The sequence below is a fragment of the Amphiura filiformis genome, chromosome 1, assembly GCF_039555335.1.
Source record: "Amphiura filiformis chromosome 1, Afil_fr2py, whole genome shotgun sequence".
Classification (NCBI taxonomy): domain Eukaryota; kingdom Metazoa; phylum Echinodermata; class Ophiuroidea; order Amphilepidida; family Amphiuridae; genus Amphiura; species Amphiura filiformis.
In genome coordinates this window covers 60,018,003-60,039,475 of record NC_092628.1, presented here as the reverse complement: position 1 = coordinate 60,039,475, position 21,473 = coordinate 60,018,003, and the positions used below count along the sequence as shown (strand labels likewise).

The 21,473-nt window shown below is 36.3% G+C and overlaps 1 protein-coding gene across 1 annotated transcript in view; it reads right to left on the bottom strand.

Moving 5' to 3' along the window:
• Positions 1-128: 128 nt before the first annotated feature.
• Positions 129-21,473, bottom strand: part of LOC140149974 (uncharacterized) — a 176,032-nt gene continuing 154,687 nt past the window's right edge. The window contains 7 exon segments of the mRNA XM_072171979.1: positions 129-6,060; positions 7,943-8,027; positions 8,432-9,490; positions 9,493-9,794; positions 9,797-10,654; positions 11,398-11,559; positions 14,500-14,575. Of these exon segments, the coding sequence (XP_072028080.1) occupies positions 5,420-6,060; positions 7,943-8,027; positions 8,432-9,490; positions 9,493-9,794; positions 9,797-10,654; positions 11,398-11,559; positions 14,500-14,575 (3,183 nt within the window). The 3' untranslated portion in view covers positions 129-5,419.

Below are 21,473 nucleotides of genomic sequence, written 5' to 3'. Positions count from 1 at the left end.
ATTACTTTAATGTTTAATACAGACAACCATGCTGTGATAATTTGGGTGCACTAATTATTTGATTTTAATACAAAGTATTATGCTGTAATATATGGTGAATTTACATCTCTGGTGCCCAGCAGTTAACACATATATCCAAATTGGTTCATAGTTATGTCAAATACTGATAAGTAGCAATGAAAGAGGGCCAAACGAGCACCAACTTCTTAAAATTTTTGACTCAATAGGTCATACGATTGAGGTATACTATTGTGAAGACACGGCAATGCTACCTACAGTGCTAAATAACCACAGATGAGTATAAAATATCTCACATAATAGATAGCATCATCTAGCACAGTATTCTTGATATAAAGAATACACATTAACTATAAAATTGGAGTTACCAGCAAGGCCTAGGGTACACTGTACATAAGGAATGCAGATCATTTGTTAAAGAAGAAGGTGCAAACACAGCAGGGGCGGTCAAATAACATGAAGTGTTGATTTTAGAATGCATTTTTGTTGTTGTACAATCCAGACAATGTGGCAAACCTCTTTAAAAATTTCAAAACAGTGCACTAAATATATGAAATACAAGATTTAGATTGATTGAAGCTATGCTACATTCAGAAACTTTTGTTACTTTCAATGTTTTATTTGTTATCCTATATAATTCAGCACAGCATTGCTTGGCTTTGCTTGCCCAATTTGTAGTTTCCAAAATACCAAATAATAGAGAATATACTAATTTGTGCGTCTGATAGTTCTGTTGAGTACTGACCCCAAAGTTTATGTTCTGAAACAAAACAAAAATATACTCATACTTTTTTGTAGTAATACAAAATGTTGTATAACAATTTAAACTTATTTACAAAAAGCTAACTATGGTCAGTACAAGAGTCCACTTCAAATAGTTGGCTTACAAAAACTTTGCTGGAAATTAAAAGATTATTTCATCAACAAGGGAATGAATTCCTGAAATCTCAGTACAATCAAAATACATCATTACCAAAAACTACAAGAAAACACAGATGTATATATTTTAGAAATTGTTGTTGTTAATACAGGGAAGTTACGATCTATCCACATGCACTTGCAAAGATGACATTTTCCCATTAACAATCATAAATATATTATTTTAAATTCTAAAGACTCAAAAAACAACCTAATTAGGTAAACTATTTCATTTAAATACTTCACAATTTACTTTATATTAACTGCAGATATTCCAATCTAGAATGTTTGTTAAACATCATTTTGATGTGGTATGTGGACTGACCTGAATTTCTCTATCAAAGAGAACAAAACTAAAAATCTTGTGAAAATAATAGCACTGGCAAATATAACTTTTCTTTTGACCAAACTGCCTCATGGTGTGATACGTATATGATATCATATTTTAATACTTTTCTGTACACAATTTTACAATACCGATACCCGTCGTCATGAGGATTCATTAAAAGACAGTAATGATATCATGATAGCTGGGTACCAGCAAAGAGGATTAACAAGACCAATTTGATAATATTATTTACAGTAATAAGCTATACAATATATTACAACTCTTTTTTAATCTTTTGTATTCTCCGTGTATATTATTTAAGCAATTTATAGTGAGCAAGTTACAGTATACAGATCTTATTTCAAGAAGATATTAGCTGCCCTTTGTTGTTTTGTAATGGAAGACGGCAGCCATGCCATTTTGTATGAGGGGTCATTGAATTGCACCACAAATCTTAGATAATATTGCATCTTGCATGGTTTGATCATGTGATATGATCTGATCCATTCAGACCAAAGTCTGCAAAAATGAAACTGAGATATGAGCAAAAATAAGGGGTGGAAAACAATCAAAAACATAAGAAAATGGCCATGTGAAAAGTTCTGAACTTCCTAACCAAGTATGCCAAGGATTTCATCGTCAGTAAGCTTAGCTACTGAGCGTGTTAATGATAATAATAAACTAAATTTTCAAAAGTTCTAACTTTGATCTGAGTGGATCAGATTGGGTCACATGAGAAATTTGAAAACTACATCATACTTGTAGGTGTTTCTGTTTTAATTACTATACATTTGTTTTGGGTTGACTTTGTTTAAGAAAACTTTCACATGTATACAAAATTTCATCTCCAAACATTTAATTGGTAACATGTTTTATCTCTTAACATGACATGTTATTTTAATCAATATTGCGTGTATGCACACACACACACAAAGTCCTGAATTATCTATGAAAGAGGGATGTACATAAAGCTGTAGGCCTGTAAAAGAACAAAAGGAAGCTAATCTGCATGTCTCCTTGAAACAAGATCGGCACTTTATAAAAATTTTATGTTACATGACATGCCACTGCAAATAGTTCATTCCTTACAAAAATAAAGCTAAACCACCCCTACGAAAAACCAAAGGTTCACCGGTGCCGTAAAAGATAATCATTCTTGCACAAAAACGTATGTAAAATATGCTACATAGATCAGACATGTCAAAAAATATTACAGTATAAATAAACCCATTTTGTTTGGGAGAAAGAAACATACACACATATATAGCCATTATTGTACACATACTATTATACTTCTGTTTCACCTCTATTCAGGGAAACTCAAAATAAAATGCTATTAGACTATTCCACTTGAAATCCATACACCTCCTTTGGAAGACATTAACTTGATCTTCCACACAGGGAGTGTGAATTTTAAATGGGGTTACCTGAATAGGTAATTCCATTTGCAATCTACACCACCTGTGTGGGATATTAAGGTCATGTCTTCCATAGAGATGTATGGATTTCAACTGGAATAAGACAAATCAATCAACATGTGATAACACAATAACAATGACACTGAAATTGCAATAAAATTAAACAATAGATTCTATCAATAAATAAAATATAGCTGATACTTCATGTGATGTAATGGTAAACCACTTTGTTCATTTCTCATCTAAATTTAGACACCTGTTTCATTAATTGTTCTTACAAGTGTTTAAACACTTTCCTTTGTCTTTAAATTACCCATAAACACTACTTGGAAAGGTGCAAAGTTTGACCGCTTTGTTTCAACCCATATCAAAGTGACCACAATCATTTAGAAACCAAGCAATATTGCAATCAATTTTGACTGTAATAAGGCTAGTTTCAAATATTAAAACAAAATTATTTTGAATTTCAAAGGAAAAATATCAGATTTAGTTCAAAATAGTAACATCTTCATTTTAATTATTTTTCTAAACAAAAATAAATATTTAACAATATTGAACACTATGAATTAAAAGACAATTGAAATAAAAAATAATCATGCAATATATGTTTCATATGCATGTCATCAACTTAAAATATCTTAAATTAACGGGAAAACAAGGGAAATTAAAGTCAATTTTTCTTAAATATAATACAAAATTACAAAATATACTTATTACATTTCATTTATCCTTCATTAATACAAACTGCATCTGGTATAAACGTAAAGAGACTAATTACATAAGGAAAATATATTCCTTAAGAGTTGAGTTGAAGCTTAGTATTAGTGTCCTATTGAACAACAGATTTAGGCCAAACCAGTCAGTAACAAGTATATCAACATTAAGCTAGATGAGTTGTATTGGTTATCATGTTACTTATCAGATGCTTCATTTGTGGAAAAAATGTTTTAGTTGAGTAAATGCTTTCTTTTCTTATTATTATGAAATTGATGATAAATGGGTATAAAAACCCCAGCAAGATCTTGAGTTACATCCATTTCTTGCTTTGTTTATCAAAGCTATCTAGGCCAGCATGCATATATTAGCCTACACTGGCTATCCAGGCTTGTGCATTTGTATGAGCTTGGAACGGTCCATGGTTTTCCATGGATTAGCATGTGTTCCTCACGGACCAACCTGGGTAAACAAACAGACCTACATGTACCAAAGTTACAAGTAAGACAAGCATTTTGTTGAAAAATTAGACTCAACCATATATTGATCTTCACATCTGGCAAGTGACAATTTCATTGTATGAATTTGTTCAAGTAATTAAATAAACATCTAAATAAGAATTCAAAATAATATGTAGTTAGCAACAAAGTTGACAACAAAATGGCTTCCTACTCTGATCAATTCAAACCGCATCCTTGGCCAGCAAGCAATGTGACTCAAAATTGTCAGTTAAAAGTTACAAAACTGGTTTGGCCTAATATCTATGATGTAGTTGTAATTGTACCTCAATGTTAGGTATAACCTAAGTTTGTATTACCCCCCTCATATATTGCAGTGCCTCCTACACTCAATTTCTACCCACAATGCACCACAATGAAAATGTCTCCTAGCACTTATATTTTCTATATACACAGAAGTACACATAAGCAGGGTAAAAAAGAGCAACCAAAACAATGTGGGTGTAGTTGTGTTGAGCTAGGCACAATAAGGTTCCCACCCTCTATATGGGTTTCTAAATTTGTTGCGTAGTTTAGAAGTTTCCAAGGCAAACTGAGGAACATTTACTTGCAAGAGTTTAAACTGCAGAAATGTGATAAAATTTATGATAATTACACGATAGGGTTGTTTGTTGATGAGAGCACACATTGTAAAATTATTGACTCGGAATTTCTGGTTGACGCACCACATGCATAAAAAATTGCTTTCTGGTTTAAAACATTAAATGTTGAGACATGTGAGCTACAATGAAATATAAGTCATAAGTAAAGGACTGACTACAATAGCATAAAGTGCAGAAGTTGTAGACGTAATTGTGGAAAGTGAAAATGGTTACAATTTAGATTGAGACACTCTATGTACATTATCTAGCACAATTTAAGGCCATTAAAACCCTATATTCATATATAGGTTGAATTTACAATATGATGGAGCGAGTGAGTGCACTAAACAATGGCGAAAAAACAATTGATTTGATAAAAGTGTCTATCGTGTATCTATTAACACTGCATAGAATGTTTGGAGTTGACGATTAAAATAAACGCCATGTCTGACATTATCTGCACAACAATATAATTTGTAATAAGACACATTGTTTCAAAACACAACATCCAGTTTACACAGGTCATACCATATGAGGTCAGCAGCAGGTCATTCATTGGCGAACACCTTTGTAAATTAGTGGGTCACCATGAAATGTCTACATTTTATCAAATACAGAGTTGTGGCTACTTAATGAACACATACAACCCAGACCAAAACATCATTGGTATGATATTATCATGGTAAGCCAGCATGAGTTATAGAAATACTGATTCACTTAAACCCATCGTAACATGACTCTCCTGTATTTCATATAGAAATTGGAACAAAGTATCACTAAGTTACCAAACATTTGTAACATGCTTTTCTGTGGTTACAAAACCTACTTCGCGTACAAAATAAGTTGATATACTGTTCATCCTCAGTTCATATCTCTTTGTAAAATCTTATATAATAGGTTCATTTACTAACACTAAGTAATGACTTAGTCATTAACAGGAATATTGTCCCATACATCATCCTCTAAATGGTGCAGATCAGTTGGCGTACTGACATCATTCAAATCAAATAAATTGAATGGAAAAGGGTCCTTTCCAAGTGCCGTCCCTAGAGCACCATCTACGCCTGATGGCGGTGTTGAGCTTACAGGAGTTATTCCTGATGCAGAGTTGGGCATAACAAGATCCAACCAGTTCATATCCTGGTCTGGATGATCCATATTGTCATTCACTCCCAGGCCTGAAGTGCCTGGATCTGCGCCTAACGAGTGGAAATTAAAAGAGTCTGAATTTCCAGTGTCTACTTGCATCATTGGGATGTCAAACATAGAATGAGTACAACTTGTGGTAGTGGCGGTAGTCAAAGTACCATCATCTTCCTTTTTGATGTTTTTAATTAAATCAAAAGTGTCATTTCCACTGGCATCAATATCCATAGGGAGCTCCGAGGGTGAATAAGTCTGAGGCGGAGAGGGTAGCATTGACATTGATGCTGCAGTTGTAACAGGTTGCCTCAATTCAAGTCCACCGCCTATTTGAGAACCACTTAATGTCATTGTAGTCGCACCTGTCGACACCGTTACTGTCCCCATGTATTGTTTCATTTTAGGTGTGAGAGGTATTTGATCTGAAATGAGAATAAAGGAATCAACTTCACTTGTTAAAATATTTCAAGCAAACACACTTCACATTTTAATTATGATTACTAAGCAAAATATCCATTATTTCAAAGAATTGAAATATATATTCTTGTCAGTGGCTGTGGTTAAGTTGAATTTCATTAGTTGATGCATGGCCTTTATCATACGGTAGACTGCAGAGTCAGCGACGTGCACACTAGCTTCACATATGTAACCCATTTTAGAGGATAGTAGAAACAAAAATTCATATCATTTATTCTCCAAATATTGTACATGTATTGAAAACGGCTTTATATGCCACCAATTAAGAAACTAGCCTCTCATTTTCCTGTTCCTGTCTATGGAAATCGTACAGAAGCTGTCACTTCAAAAACATCCCTTATATTAGGGATAACCATCAAAATTTCATGTTGACCCTATTGCTACAAAAGATTGTATTCTGAGTAGAACTAATCAACAGAAGTATTTTGGTGGTTAAATGGTCAAAATCGGTCAAAAACTTTTCGAATTATGAATTATCAAAGTTTCCCATTCTGACCGGTCATTGGAACGAAATAAAATGACAAGGTCCAAAAATAGCAGTTGGGAGCAAAATTGGCATAAGCATATATTTACCTTTATATATTTCTTTATTTTAACATATTTGCAAACATGAAACAAGCATATTGTGAAAGTATCAAAGGGTTTCTTATGAAATGGCACTTAACTAGTCACTGGCATAACTTATTTTTTCAAACCAAGGCATTGAAATCATGCATTTAGAGGACATTTGCCAAAAAATCATCCAAGATAGCCGATATGGCACAAAATCAAAATTGCACTAAGTAGGTGAACTTTTTTTTCACAACCAAGAATTTCAATGTTATTGGGTTTAATATGACCAATTAGTAGGTGTATGTAAACAAAATCTTAAGTTTTGAAGGTCATTGACTCATTCACAACAATAGAGATTATCCTCATCATGCTCATGTGTATTCCTGTAGTATTCCTCATTCAAACCAAAGTAGCACTCAATACATTATGAGTATCTTTGTTCAAACCAATTCAATGCTTGACCTCGGAGTTACCTGCATGACTATCGCGGGCTATTTTGAAACAGTTATGGTTGCACATTCAGGTACTTCTTTTGAAAGTCCTAAACAAGGTATAGCCAGCAGCAAGTTGTAGATGTTATAGGCCTAAATATAAGAAAACGTTTAGGGTTAAGATCAGGTGAACAATACATCGAATGAGCACGAAACTTCACATTTATGTTCAGAAAGGTGTCTTCTTAACATGATTTGAAAGGAATATAAAAATTCCAAAGGGAAGCTGGTGATTTAATTTGTAACTCGAGATCTACTTGTTCAATTTTTTAACCTTTTTACAGAGGGTATGATAGAGGTATTACTGGCAACGCTGCCAAATTACAGCTCAGTAGGCCACGTTTTTCACCTGATCTTACTGATTTGAATATTTTGTGCCATTCTTGAGCAGTGCTAAACTCAGCCACTGGCAATTAAGCGCACTGTGGCGATGGACCAATTTTGACTCGCACTTACAGAAAAACAAAATAAGTTATGTTGCTGTAATTTGCAAGATAGTTACAAAATATAATTGGCAGTAACTTCCCCAAATTTTACAGAAAAATATTGAAAAATAAAAGAATGAGATCAATTTAGAAATGTACGTGCAAGCAGTGCACAGTTGAGCTCCCTGCATGTCTATGGGAGTGTTCTAATCAAGTTGATGGTTCATTGGTCATCCCTACTTATATTCATTACACTGTCAATTTTTCTCCAAAACAATAATTAAATTTCTTGTGACAGTGACATGTGAAGACTTTTTGTTGTTGTTTTTATTTAAATCAAAACAATTTGATGTACTTACATCCATGATCTACCAATACTTCTAATAGGTCATCCAAATCTGTGCTCTTTGTTATATCTATAGGAGGACTGCTGCTAGTTGGACTCTGTAAACACACACAAATTAGAAAACAATATGTAAGAAATGCACTTTATAGAGTAGACATTGCATCACATTCACATAATTAAATCTTGCTTGCAACGCATCAGGTAGATGTGTATCTTCTTTTTCACCAGCAACGTCTAAATACTTTATTTTGGTATTTCAAATGAAACTCTGGTTAACGTATGTAAAAAAAAAATCACACCACCTTTTTGGCTATTCAAAGCATCTCTAAAAGTTCTAATAATATCTACATCTGTTGTGAACAGCATTTTGAAAAACTTTGTTACTCTTCTTGATAAAAACTCTTGGGTTATTCAAAAGCATCTCTAACAGTTAGAATAACATCTATATCTCTTGTGAACAACACTTTACAAATCCTTGTTACTCTTCTTGATAATAACTCACCTTCCTATTCTTAGTCTGTCTCACAGCTTCCTCATAATTTGGTGGAGGATTGGCAAAAGATGGATTGGTAACAGACCGTGTTAATCCTGTTGACAATCCCAACACATTGCTGGCTTCTGATGTTGGACTACTTGGCAATGACGACGACTTGGGCGACACCACTCCATTTGGCAATGCAATTGGTTTAATGTCTGCAGAAGTGGTATTTGTAAACACAAATGGTTGTCCGTTAGGTGGTGCCGATGCAAATGAGAACACTTTTGGGCCCTGCTGGTTTAGTGTATGTACAAAGTCTTTGCTCTGAAATATGGATGTTAATGTGGGCTTGCTGGTTTTTTGTTGTTGTTGCACAAGTGTGACTTGTGAAGTTGGAATTGGAGCTGCCACTGTTGTAGTTGGAATGACATGTAAAAGCCCACTTTGTGCATCAGCAGTCATTGTTTGTAATAAATTCACAGTCTGTTGAGTTGGTAGCGGAGGTGGGGGTGGGGGAGGTGGTGGAGGTGGCGGAGGTGCTTGTGGCACTTGAGTTGATGATGCTGTCGAGAGTGGGGGAGGTGGTGGGGTGTCTGGCTGTGAGGACATTGATGATGTCCTGACATGCTCCTGTTGCTGGGTTTGCTGTTGTTGTAGCTTCATCTGGGACAGTTTCAAAGCTTGCTCAAGTTCTTGTATTTTGCGCTGCTGTTGTCGCAAAAGCATCTCTGAATGGTAATTAGCTATGTTGCCAGACACATCCATCATTTCCATTGCACTATTGCCGTTCTCAGTTATATCCATATGAATTGAACTTGTACTGTTACTTTTATGTAAAGGATGTAGATCTTGTGCAGGGGCAGGTGAGGGGCATATATTAGATGGTGGATTGCTCATGACGGATCCTGGATTGCTCATAACTGATCCTGGATTACTAATTACTGATCCTGGATTACTAATAACTGATCCTGGGTTACTAATAACTGATCCAGGATTACTAAACACTGATGATGGGTTGCTGAACACTGATCCTGGACTGGAAACAGATGGGGGAGGACTTTGTAGTAGTTGGAATGTGGGGGTAGGGGTGATGCAGGCTCAAATGCACTTCCTGGTGACATAGGAGCCTCCGATGCAACTGACATACAAGATCTGGGAAAGTATTCAGGTGATGTTGGAGGACTGCTTACTGATGGTGGTGCACTTGTTGGCTCACTCATTGAAGTATCTATTGAGGAATCACTTGTGCTTGATACTTTTACTGTTGATGATACTACCTCAGCTGGTGATGGTGCTGGACCTGTATTTGACATTGAACCAGGGTCCATATGAGGCCGTAATCTTTCTACTAACTGTGGCTTTGTGCCAGATACCGGCAGGCCACGAGTTTTAGTTCTGATTTCAACTCTGACACTTTCATGTCTTCAAGACTTGAGACAGTACGTGGTTTGGGGTTTGTACTTGGCGAGGACGTCGTTGTCGTTGTTGTTGACACCGCCGGTGTAACCTTCTCTTGAGGAGTTGTAATTGGTGTTGTTGATGTTACTGTAGTTACCGTAGATGAAGAAGAAGTAGAGGAAGCGGAGGCACTAAATGTGGACTTGGTGCCAGCTGTGCTGCCTGAAGAGGATGCTGCATTGGGTATTATCAACTGCTGTTGCTGTAACAATTGCAACTGTAAAAAGAGCTGTTGCTGCATTAACAATAAATTATATGGACTATTCAAAGAAGGCTGCACATTGGTTTTATTGTTCTGATCATTAGGCGGTTTGTACTCATGGAATTTGATCTCTTTTGGTTTTGGACGTTTACTCGGCTTTTTCCTAGGCTGCCGTGGAGAGTTATTGGATTTACTACTACTACTATGTTGAAGATTTGTGACCGGTGTTATTGGAGCAAATGTGGTCGTAGTTGGAGGTGGACTGATCACCTCGGGTTCCTTTTTAATTGTAAAACTTGTCTGTATTGGAGCAGTCTTTGAAGGACTAGCATGTTGCAGCACTGGTGCTGGTATACTAGTATTAGATTGGCTCTGTGCCTGAGCTAGTTTCTCAATCATCTGGCTCAAATCTGGTGGTGAAGGAACATTTGGAAGAGCTGTCTGGCTCTCCACAACCAATGCCTGCATATCAGGATGAGATGGTGATAATGCCTCATCACTGGCACCTTCATTGCTGTCTTCATCATATCCCAACAAAGCTTCAAATGTATCCAAACTGTTAGTCTTCATAAACTGGATCCGCCCCTCTGTTAAACAAAACAAAAACATATCAGAAAATTAAAATCTTGTCTTACTTTCAAATCTTAAATTCGTAAGGTTGCACTCCTCCCAAAGACCATGGAATCTTTCTTAACATTTTATACAATACCCATGCATATAACCCTATATATAAAGTATCCCATGCAAATAACACTAGGAAGTAACATCAACAATTGTTGAGAGCAAAAATGATTTTTCAAAGAGATAAACAAAATAATTAATTGTACTACATGACAAACTGGATCAAATTTGATATTTCATCACAAGAAACACCACCAGGCATTGATATAATTATCACAAACAGATTGTGGAATCTAAGTAGTAAGATGACTCAAGAATTATGCAACTAATCTCCAACCTATGTCAGCTGGCCATGGTTCAAAATCGTTTTTAATTACATCACTATGAGTGCGCTAATATTGTTACCATGCTATATACACTCCTGACCTTTACATGCTATAATAATATATTTATGCACATTTTGAAGTTCACACTTGCTTAAAACTTGAATAATTTTGCATTATACATTAATTGTTGCAAATTTGAAGCATTTGTGAAACTTAAAATGTGCATAAATATATTATAGTAAGAAGATGAAAATCTTGCAACAAATGCTCATACTGCAAAGTTCATAACCTGAACTTTGCATGGCATAGTACAGAAGATGAGCATGTCGTCAGTAGAACTTTGCAGAGTATAGTATGAGGAATGAGGTAGTCTGAGCACGCACCTTTCACAGCTTGATCTACTACACCATCTGTCTTGAGAATGTTGCCCTCTATCAGCTCCAAGGGGCCAGGTCGGTTCTGGATTTTGGTGTCCAGGTCCCGTTCAATCCTGGCTCGTTTCAATCTCTGATGTGTGGCATTCACTAATGGATCTACATGTGTATCTGCAAGTTGTAAAACAAAGATTAGGACAGAGCGTTATTATATTACAATATGAAATAACAAACATAGCAAGGGAACACAATACAAGTGAACATATGACAGTTGCAAACCCATGTCAGCTGGCCATGGTTCAAACCTGTTTAAATTTCTATGCTATGGAGAATATTGCCCTCTATCAACTCCAAGGGTCCAGGATGGTCCGAAATTAAGGTGTCCAGGTCTTGTTCAATCCTGGCTGCAAATGTGTGTGCAACCGCTTTTGTTTTCACAGACAAACGTGAACCCACCTATAACATTTCACTCAAAAAGTACGGACATATAGCAACCGTGGACGTCCACAGTCGTAAGAGAGCGGCCAAGGGCACTACACTCCATAGTAATGGGGTATAGGTCCCCCATGGTAGGTGTAATACCAGGTCCATGGTTTGGCAGTTAAATATAATATCCTGCCACAAAAGTCATCCCCGGGAGTCATCCATGCTTTCAATAGTGAAATGTCAGTGTGTAGGGGTCCATAGTTACACTGTTAACTACATAGGGTCCATGTTTGTCGCTGAAAACATGTATGGGTGTGGGGGAGGGGTGTTTGTGCATTGATCAGTGATTTCTAGATTAATATGTTATATATAAAGATTGTTCAATCCAAAATGAAAGCAGGAAATATTTTTTTTGCTGCACTGCCTTCAGGAACGTCGAACAAAAAAGGCCCACCTGCCTCTAATGGGTCTACTACCTGCTGTTTGGAGCCCACCCAAAATAACACAAGTACATCATTAACTCTCAATAACCAGGCTTTAACCATTCAGGGAACAATCCTCATATTATCTATTTATAACCCATCTCTCGTCTCATCCCTTTTTCACATCATACTGAACAATTTAAACAACAGGACTACCTCCAGAGAACTTTCGGACAAGTTTGATCTGTGATATGTTCACCTTGCTGCTGGGTCACCTTAGGCAAAGTGTAGTACTAGTGATTTGAGAGTGAAAATTAATACTGACTGGCACGTGTGTCTTACCCAAGGTGTGCACAAGGGGTGACCACTTGGCCCCAGGTATGCACCAGGGTCACAGTTTGGACTCTGCTGCACGTTCCTTACTGCAGGGGCACACTGCTTGTTTTAAGGGTAATTTAAATGAGGAGGTGGTTTGTGTAACTTTGGGATGATGAGGCTTCTGCTAGGGCATATCAGGGTAATAAACAACTGATGAATTCAAATGAATTATTACTGAGTAAAGGTATCTAGAAATAGTAGGTTTGAATAGAAAAGTTTTGTTGGAAAAATCAACACTGTTTATCTGTTCAAAAGCAATATCCAAACAATACTGATGTTTTCAGACAGTTATTTGCTAAATAGTTCAAAATGGCTCACAACTAATACAAATGTTGTCATCAATAACAATAGTATTCAGAAGACGGCAACTTTTGAAAGGCTGAGCTTTTGAATGTTTGAGCAAAATTGTGATGTTCTTCCAAGCCTTTTGATGTTGGAAGTAATTAGTGCATCTGATCAGGTGCGGGGATCCCTCCTGCTGGAATCCCCAAACCAACTTCCTCTTCTTGTTCTGCTTTGCTTATTCTCAACACTTGACCTTGTGAATGTATTTACCAGTAATAACAACCCTTCAGCTATCTGCAAAGTTCACTGTCCTAGATTGTACACAAGAATCATGAATGAACATAATCCTCGAGATTGGTGCTATATATAAAAAGAGCCCTCTATATCATAACAACATCGTCTTCAAAGATTACTAGGGAATTACTAGCGCAGGCTCCGCGCTGGACTCTGATACCTATGATGATCTCGATTTGCTGGCTATTTGAAGGGCGTCACATTTTGCGAACAGAGCTAGTTCTAGGGAGTTTCTTCCAACTTATAAGTTGATAAATTGAAGAAAACAAGTGAAAAACTTTTATCCAGCTAGCTCCAAGCTGTGTAGTAGCTCCATGGTGTGTAAAATAAATGGATAACAAGTGACATACACCCACTGAGAGGATGGTCCAAGTGACTGTCCCAAAGCCTGTAGAGACATCTGCATCTCCTTAGACCTGTCAAAACTACATCCAAGATTGGCAAATCTGACTTGACGCAAACTTTGCTGTTTCTTCACCCGGTGATTGTATCAGCATTGTTAGGCAATACCCTTTCTCTCTCTCACTTTGATCCTAAATGACCCACGATATTGTAACCAGTATGAGGTCCTATACACTCATCAACTATACTTTGCAACAAGTTGTGAAGATCCTATGTCCGTCACTTTGATAATGAACGTGGCAAGACTGGCGCCATTTATCTACCAGGGTGCCAGTCAGCAAGCCATTTGAATGTTGTGTAACATAATTACCTTTCTACATATGACTAGACACTGAGCAATATTATGATAAGCAGACTTTGATTCAAACCCCAGAGTAGGTGTCAATGACCCTATGACCTTTAGTGTGGGATACCCCTGTCAGTTTACTGTCTTGTTTCATTAACATTGTGGCTGGTGATATTGTAATCTTGCCTACGACTACTTAAGACAAGTCACTTTACCACAGTCAAGATCATCATAAACAAAACATAATATTTATTTTTATTGAAGCTTTCTTTATACAGGGTTGCAAGTCAACATTCAGTTTCTAGCACTGCTTTTCATGAAGGCCCAAATCATACATGTCTTGATCAGATGTATCTGGACATAATCTCAACAGACAATAATAATAATTTGAAGGACCCAAACTGAAATGAGCTTTTAGTTGTTACAAACAAATTTGAATCTGGTTGAAGAAGGGTAATGTGTGTCTTGGAACAAGACAGGGTACGATGACTGCTGTTGGGAAAACCACATTTCAGTGCCGCCTGGCACTGGTTGGTATGGTTGATCCTGTCCAAGAAGCCACTCCCAACAAAGCAATTATATTATCCCATTGCACATAGTTATATCTTTTATACACACCTTCTAGAATATGTTGGCTAACCAGCTGAGCTTTATCAGGTCGCATACGTATCTTCCTTTGTAGACTATCCCCAACCTGAAGAAAAATAAAAAGAAAGAAAATAATCATTTAGCAAGATGTACAAACATCAAACTTCCTTTAAATATATAAGCTTCTGTCTATTTCATTAAACTATTCAAATTGTGACTCATCCATTGTGTTTACAAATTAATTTAATTATTACCCAAAAGCATCCCCATGTATCCAATGTATAAGCAAGGACATTCAGATAATGCTTTTGAACTTGAAAATTGTACATGACCAAAGGCCAAAACAAAGCATAATTAATGCAAATCAACTTTCAATGCCTTATATCAAAAAGGATTAAAATGATTTGTTTTAAGGACAAAAGAATGATGATCTATTGCACAGATTATTTGCAGAGTGAATCATCATAAAATAAAGACAACGATATCCAATACCTTTAATTGCACCCCAAAAGATGTATTACATTTTGTACAAAATATTTTCTTTAAAATCAGAAAACTGACAGATGAAACTTAGCAAAGAAATGTACTAGATTTTAATTTAGAAAATTAACCAGACACAGTAAAATCCACACACTTGACAAGTTTTATACATAGATTTTATAAGTCTATTTCAAAGCTATACGTATGCAAGACCACCTTTTAACAGCAGTGTTTATTTCTTAAGCATATTTAGTTCCTTTTATCACAATTTTCCCTGATAATGAACAATGGTTAATCCTTATGGCGGCACAGAACACTTTTCCTTGAGACCCTTTTGACCGAATACCAAGAAGTGGTCCTTTATCACCTACAGCTTTTTCTTCTGTTTCTCTTCAATTTAAAGATTGAAAATCTTTAGACTTTAGAACACGATGAGGGGGAACTCACAATGTTTACATTTTAGGTAATGACTTAAAATTATTCTGAGAGAACCTTCAACTCATGTATGGTCGAATTTTGTTCTATTTTTAAGGGATTATGATGAACAGATGACATGTATGGAATTTTGGAGCCATATGCTGGCGGCATCAGTTACCACGGTAACAAGCTGATGCAGACACACTTGGCACTGATACCATACAATGACATTAAATGCCCTTTTAAAGAGACTTGGATAAAAATAAACTTGTTCGGTACAGCAGGTTCGTTAATTTTTCTATGAATTTTTGCTGAAGTTATTCACCATATGTATGTATGTATGATCAGTTAAACAAAACAATAATATAAACACTTTATCAAAGATGAGTGCCATTTTCCTTCAAGTTCAAGATATTTTTGAGATGTGCCAGTCAGATATTCAATAGATTCATACCAAAAACCATTACATTTGTATTGATCTAATCATATCGAGGGGCCCATCTTGGATAATGAAGGAGGAATGAACGAGGATTCAACTTCTTCCAAGTTGCCAAACATCTGCTATAATCACTCCATTATTAACAAAATAATGAATAAGTGAAAATACCATAATATTAATATTTCAGATAAATACCCAACTTTGAAAGTAAATAAGCCCAGTCCTACATTTTAATATTGGTTTGATATGTGGTACCCTATAACATTCAGGTTACAGCTCCCATTCTGAAATGATAGCCCTACAACAAAATGCATGGATACATGATATCTTGAAGGTGTTTGTCTATGCTCCTGTCATACACTTGGGTTTCAAAGTCATGTCTATTCTCATGAAACATACTGCCACATTGCAAATTTGAAAGATTGAATTGTCATCATTTTCAGTACATAAACAACTGTTCCCAGGCAGCTTATGCTTCTGCTAACCATCAGAATGCGGTCAAACATCTACACAAATTAAATACACATCTCTAAACACACATCACCCCAAATGCAACTGTGCAATTAAGGGGGTACTACACCCCTGCCCAATTGTGTGCCTATTTTTGCATTTTTCTCAAAAACTATAGCGCATTGGGGACAAGTAAGATATGTATATTATAGGGGCAAGGACTACAACTACTGCAATGGAAATTTTATTTCAGCACAGACAACAGTTGTGGAGTTACAGTCAAAAATGAGGGAAAACCAATTTTTGATCAATAAATCAATAACTACTTGCTTTGACTTGCTTAATTTTCAGTACAGTAGGTGTAGTCCTTGCCCCTATAATATACATATCTTACTTGTCACCAATGAGCTATAATTTTTGAGAAAAATGCAAAAATAGGCACAAAATTGGCCAGGGGTGTAGTACCCCTTAATATGGGTAAACCCTGCTTATTTCTGCAGCTCAAAGCACATTGCAAAGTATTTTACACCCAATTGGGTGTAGGGAGATGTGACAGGGCAAGCTATATTAGCATGTCATTGACCATTTTACACCCAACTGGATGTAAAGATGTGCTATACATAGGTAGTCATAAACAATCATCTTTAGTGACTGTTGTTATCCAGGCAAGCAAATCCATACCCATCTTTATGACCATCTGATAAACTAGACTCAGAACACATGACAAGGGTTTCCCATTAATTGTGATTCCAGGGACTGAAAAAATCATCCAGCTACCAAGACAAATATCCCTACCATCTTGTTGCTATGATGCACTTTTGGCATCGCTTAAAACTCTATGTCTGCACGCATGGCAGACGTTTTGAGTGTGAAAAAACAATGGCACGACAATGACATACACACGTGCTGTCTTTAGCCTCGGACACAGCTCACAGTCAGATCAACAAAATAATCATAAGTTATTAGAGTGGAAGATATACGTACTGCACACATACATGCTCAGATTTCCTCCTTGGATAACATGTCAATCAATTTCAGATTTGCACCAGATCATCTCTCCCATATTGTTTCAATTAGTGGTTTATTCAATATCCATCAAAATTTGTCTAAGGACTTAAACTACTGTTTTCACAGAAAATATTTGAAACAAGTTACTTCTTGAATGTTTGCTTTGGTTCAAATACTCCATGGAAGGAGCATCTTTGAGTCATTGTCATCCTGGATGAGATCATTGGATGCTGAATTCCTAAGTATTATCAAGTTGCATTTAATACAAGTTTGATATTTTGAATCAACCACAAAATGACAAGATGATTCAACACAACATCTGTGCTTCTGATTAGTTACATTATGCAGGAATTTCCCCAGCAAGCAACATATGAAAACATGGTATTTTAGGTTGCTGTTGTCAAACTGACAAATATTTTAATGACATCAAAATAAAAAAAATCAAGTATATAGCTCATCAGATTTCCTTTAATAGTAGGATAACTTTCTTACCATCCTAGATTCTACCAATTATTCCCACATAGTCCTCAGTCATTTTGATCCTCTTTATATTCCCATCAGTAAGTTTACATACACTTAGTCACGAAACTGGTTCACATCTACTCAAGATAGGTCCCATTGATAACTTCACCCTAGATAGATAGTACAAGAAACCCTCCACACAGCATCCCTGGATAATACAAATAGTCAGGCACCACCCAAGGCACGGTCAAAGGTCCCTTATCTAGGGGTCAAATTATCACCACAATTCATGAGCATCTTCATTGGGTCGGCACGCTCCGTTTTGATGTCCCTATGACCAACTGATGTTATTGATGTTGCAAGGGATTCCTCTTGACTCAATAGTTTACAGGTTTTTATCAACATGTTATGAACATTTGACAGAATAAGTTGCACTTTATAAGATAAGAATTGATGATTATAATTATTAATATTTTTTTTTTGTGATCAAACATCCTGCACTAAATCATCCATATAATCAGAACCTTAATGCGGAAAGTTTGATCAACTTTGATGTTTATTTCATACATTTAGAAGGTATATGCGGTACAGACAGGGCCAGGGAGGGCAGGATGCAGGTCTATCTCTAGGCTAAATTTGGGGACAGAGTGTCTTGCACACTTTCATGCACTGAGGCTCACCACTTCATCATAATTCTATACCGGGGTGTCAAGTTCAAACCCGGATCAGCAAGGTTAACCTCCTTTAGGCCAAATTATGATCAAATTCATGTGTCTTTCCTCCCCCTACTCATCACTTGTTAACCACATCAATACTTATGTTCCGCAATCATACCAAAGCTACCAATAAAGCCTAATTTACATGGAGACTCTATTGCTTGAAATTTAGTTCCAGCAAGGGAGAGTCCCCGTGTATATTGGTAATTTTGCCAGGCAATGCTCCTGGACCTCTGACCTTTCATAGTTTCCTCAAAATAGAACCGGGGCTATTTTTTCAAGACAGTATACACTCTCCAGAGAGTTTTCTCTGGTATGTTGATGACATATGCACACTTTTGTTGTCCTCCTCAAAGTTCAAGTCCATTTCCATTGCCATTTGATTTCTACATGCACGTTATAGAACACTAGCTAATCATACTTGGTACCACCCTACAAATACAAAATGTCACACAAAAAGTTGTCCTCTGAATTAGTCAAACAATTAGCAGAACTTTATCAAGATGAAGAGATACTGTGGAATGTCAAGCATCAGGACTACTTTAACAAAAACAAAAGGAAAGATGCTTTGGAGAGAATCGGAAGTATGATGGGCATTGATGGTAGGTTACTATTTTCATTTTATTCTATAGTACATTGTTATTGTAGTACATAAAAATGTAATTAAATAAAACATGTAGTATCATTCCTGGTTTATGGTTTTATAGGTCACATAGCTGCCCCAGATATAGTTCATTGAGGTCACAATTGCTGGACTCTATGTCCCCATGTAAATTGCATCGCCAGGGCAAGTAATCCATCAAAATAAAATTTATGGTTATTATGTAGGCAAGGGTAAAGTCCCCATGTAAATTAGGCTTAAGAGTCAGAAAGCTGTAGAACAATTGTCTCTTTGTTACCAACAATTCCTAAACAAAATAACACATATTAATGCAATATTGCCAGAAACCATCATTCAATAGTAAAAGATTTATATAGCAATAACAAACCTCATTCTTAAATTTCAAATCATAAGTTTGCCACCCTACCTCACAAAAGGTTAAAAACAACAAGCCTGGCATTTGTACCAATCCCCCATACCTTAGACAGCAGCTTGAACTAATGCCCTCATCTTTAGGGGAAACAAGTCATCAATTGGAGAGGGGTGATGCCAGACCTCAGATTACATACAGACCTCATCTGCAACCCATGAAACAAATGTGAGACTGTTTGTCTACCCCTCTCTCTCTTATCATCTTTTTGTTTATCACTTTTACCCCTGCTCATGAACTTGAAATCTGATTCCTTTCTTAAACACCTTTGGGGTTGGGAAGAGGAAGAGTTACAATTTGGATAAGAATGTTTGTCACCAGAAGGCTGGGTTCAAATGTGTGAATTAAAGTAACTCTCTTCTAACTTATTTTCACAGATGAGTACCTACCAGTACCATGATAATACAAGACCACAGTACACAGTAGACTGTGCTGCCTCTTAAATGGTGATTGAAGATGACAGGCGTAATTTGGCACTATTTTTCTTTTTGATCAGGAAGAACAGAGACATTTAAATTTCAATGATAATCTATTAGGGTATCATCAATGGCGATCTGTTTACTGCAAAATGGTAGCATAAACACAACCTCTACCTTTACAACATGCCAGCACCTGCTTCCATGTTTAGATTTAATAAACAATGTCTATTAATAATGTCATTTTTAAATAACCAAATTGAAAACAAGTGATACAACATTCTTCTCCCAAGTCGTCATCCTGACGCCTCTTTGCATTAAAAGTATTGTCTTCTGTGATGTATTAACTTGACTAAAGCACAACAACTTATGTAACTCAATTTCTAGTTCTGAAACAAGTAGACAGCTACAATAGCATGGGCAACATGAGCTTTTGGTGGATATTTCTATGTTAGCAGCAGTATCTATGGCTGACCTTCTGACTGCTACAAAGAGATTTATTTTAGCTTGAGCCGACTTGCTGAAATAAAAAACATTGAAATGGAAGAGAGATAATTCAATCAGGAGAAAGAAAATGGAATGATATTAGCAGCAAACTGAGTGCACTGGATATAATTTTCCATTCAACAAACTTGTCTACATAACATAGGATGAGTATAATGTTTGACAGTCTCCATCCAGTCTGGGCGACAATAAGAAACTAAATGGATTTGATCACACACATTTGAGTATGATAAAAACTTATTGCTATTTTTTAGATGGAAATGTTGATGTTGTGACTGACGCTTATGATCACCTGTCCATAGGTGAATTAGTTATTTCAACAAATGCATAGCCCAAGCCTCCTATTATAAGAAGCTTTACCACTGCTTGCCTCACTTCACCCAAGTGTAATGGGAAGCTGATAAGGGAGGGGGGTGGTAGTCCTGTGTGTAATTATGGTAGCAAAAGGGTATGCTATAGATTCTGTATCAGAACAAACCATCAACATGTCCTATATGCATCTCATCTATTTTCAAAAGTTAAAGATGCATGCAGCATCAGTCCTCTTGATGGAGTTCTGGAAGAGAAGACATAGCATGCGCTGTTGAACTTAGCTGTATCGCTATTCCTTTGTGACAGATGGTAGCCGTTATGCAGCACCGGTAGTTAACCCACACAAAGTTTGGTAAAGGGGGTTGGAATGCCAAAACAAGATGGAGGCATGCAACTGAATAAAAGAATAGCTTCCAGCCTGATGGAATAGATAGCAAAGATGACATGTCCTAAGGGGATGCCAGCAAAAATGACACTCGATACCCCCTTGGTGCAAGATATTGGTGGTGTAAGCATTTAGCTGCTAACATCATCACAAATATTTTCTTTTCAAACAAAAAACATTTGTACTTAGATTTACTGCAAATAAATATTGTTCAACTTTTATGTCAGATTAAGTGGAGAGTTAAAATTAAGTACAGTTGAGAGTTGCATGGTTTGTAATTCACTAAATTCAGTACAATAAAATGAAGAATTTGATTAAGATATATGCATAAGACATGCATGCCTAGGATTAAAAGGGTCATATCTAATGTGAGTAACATTATCA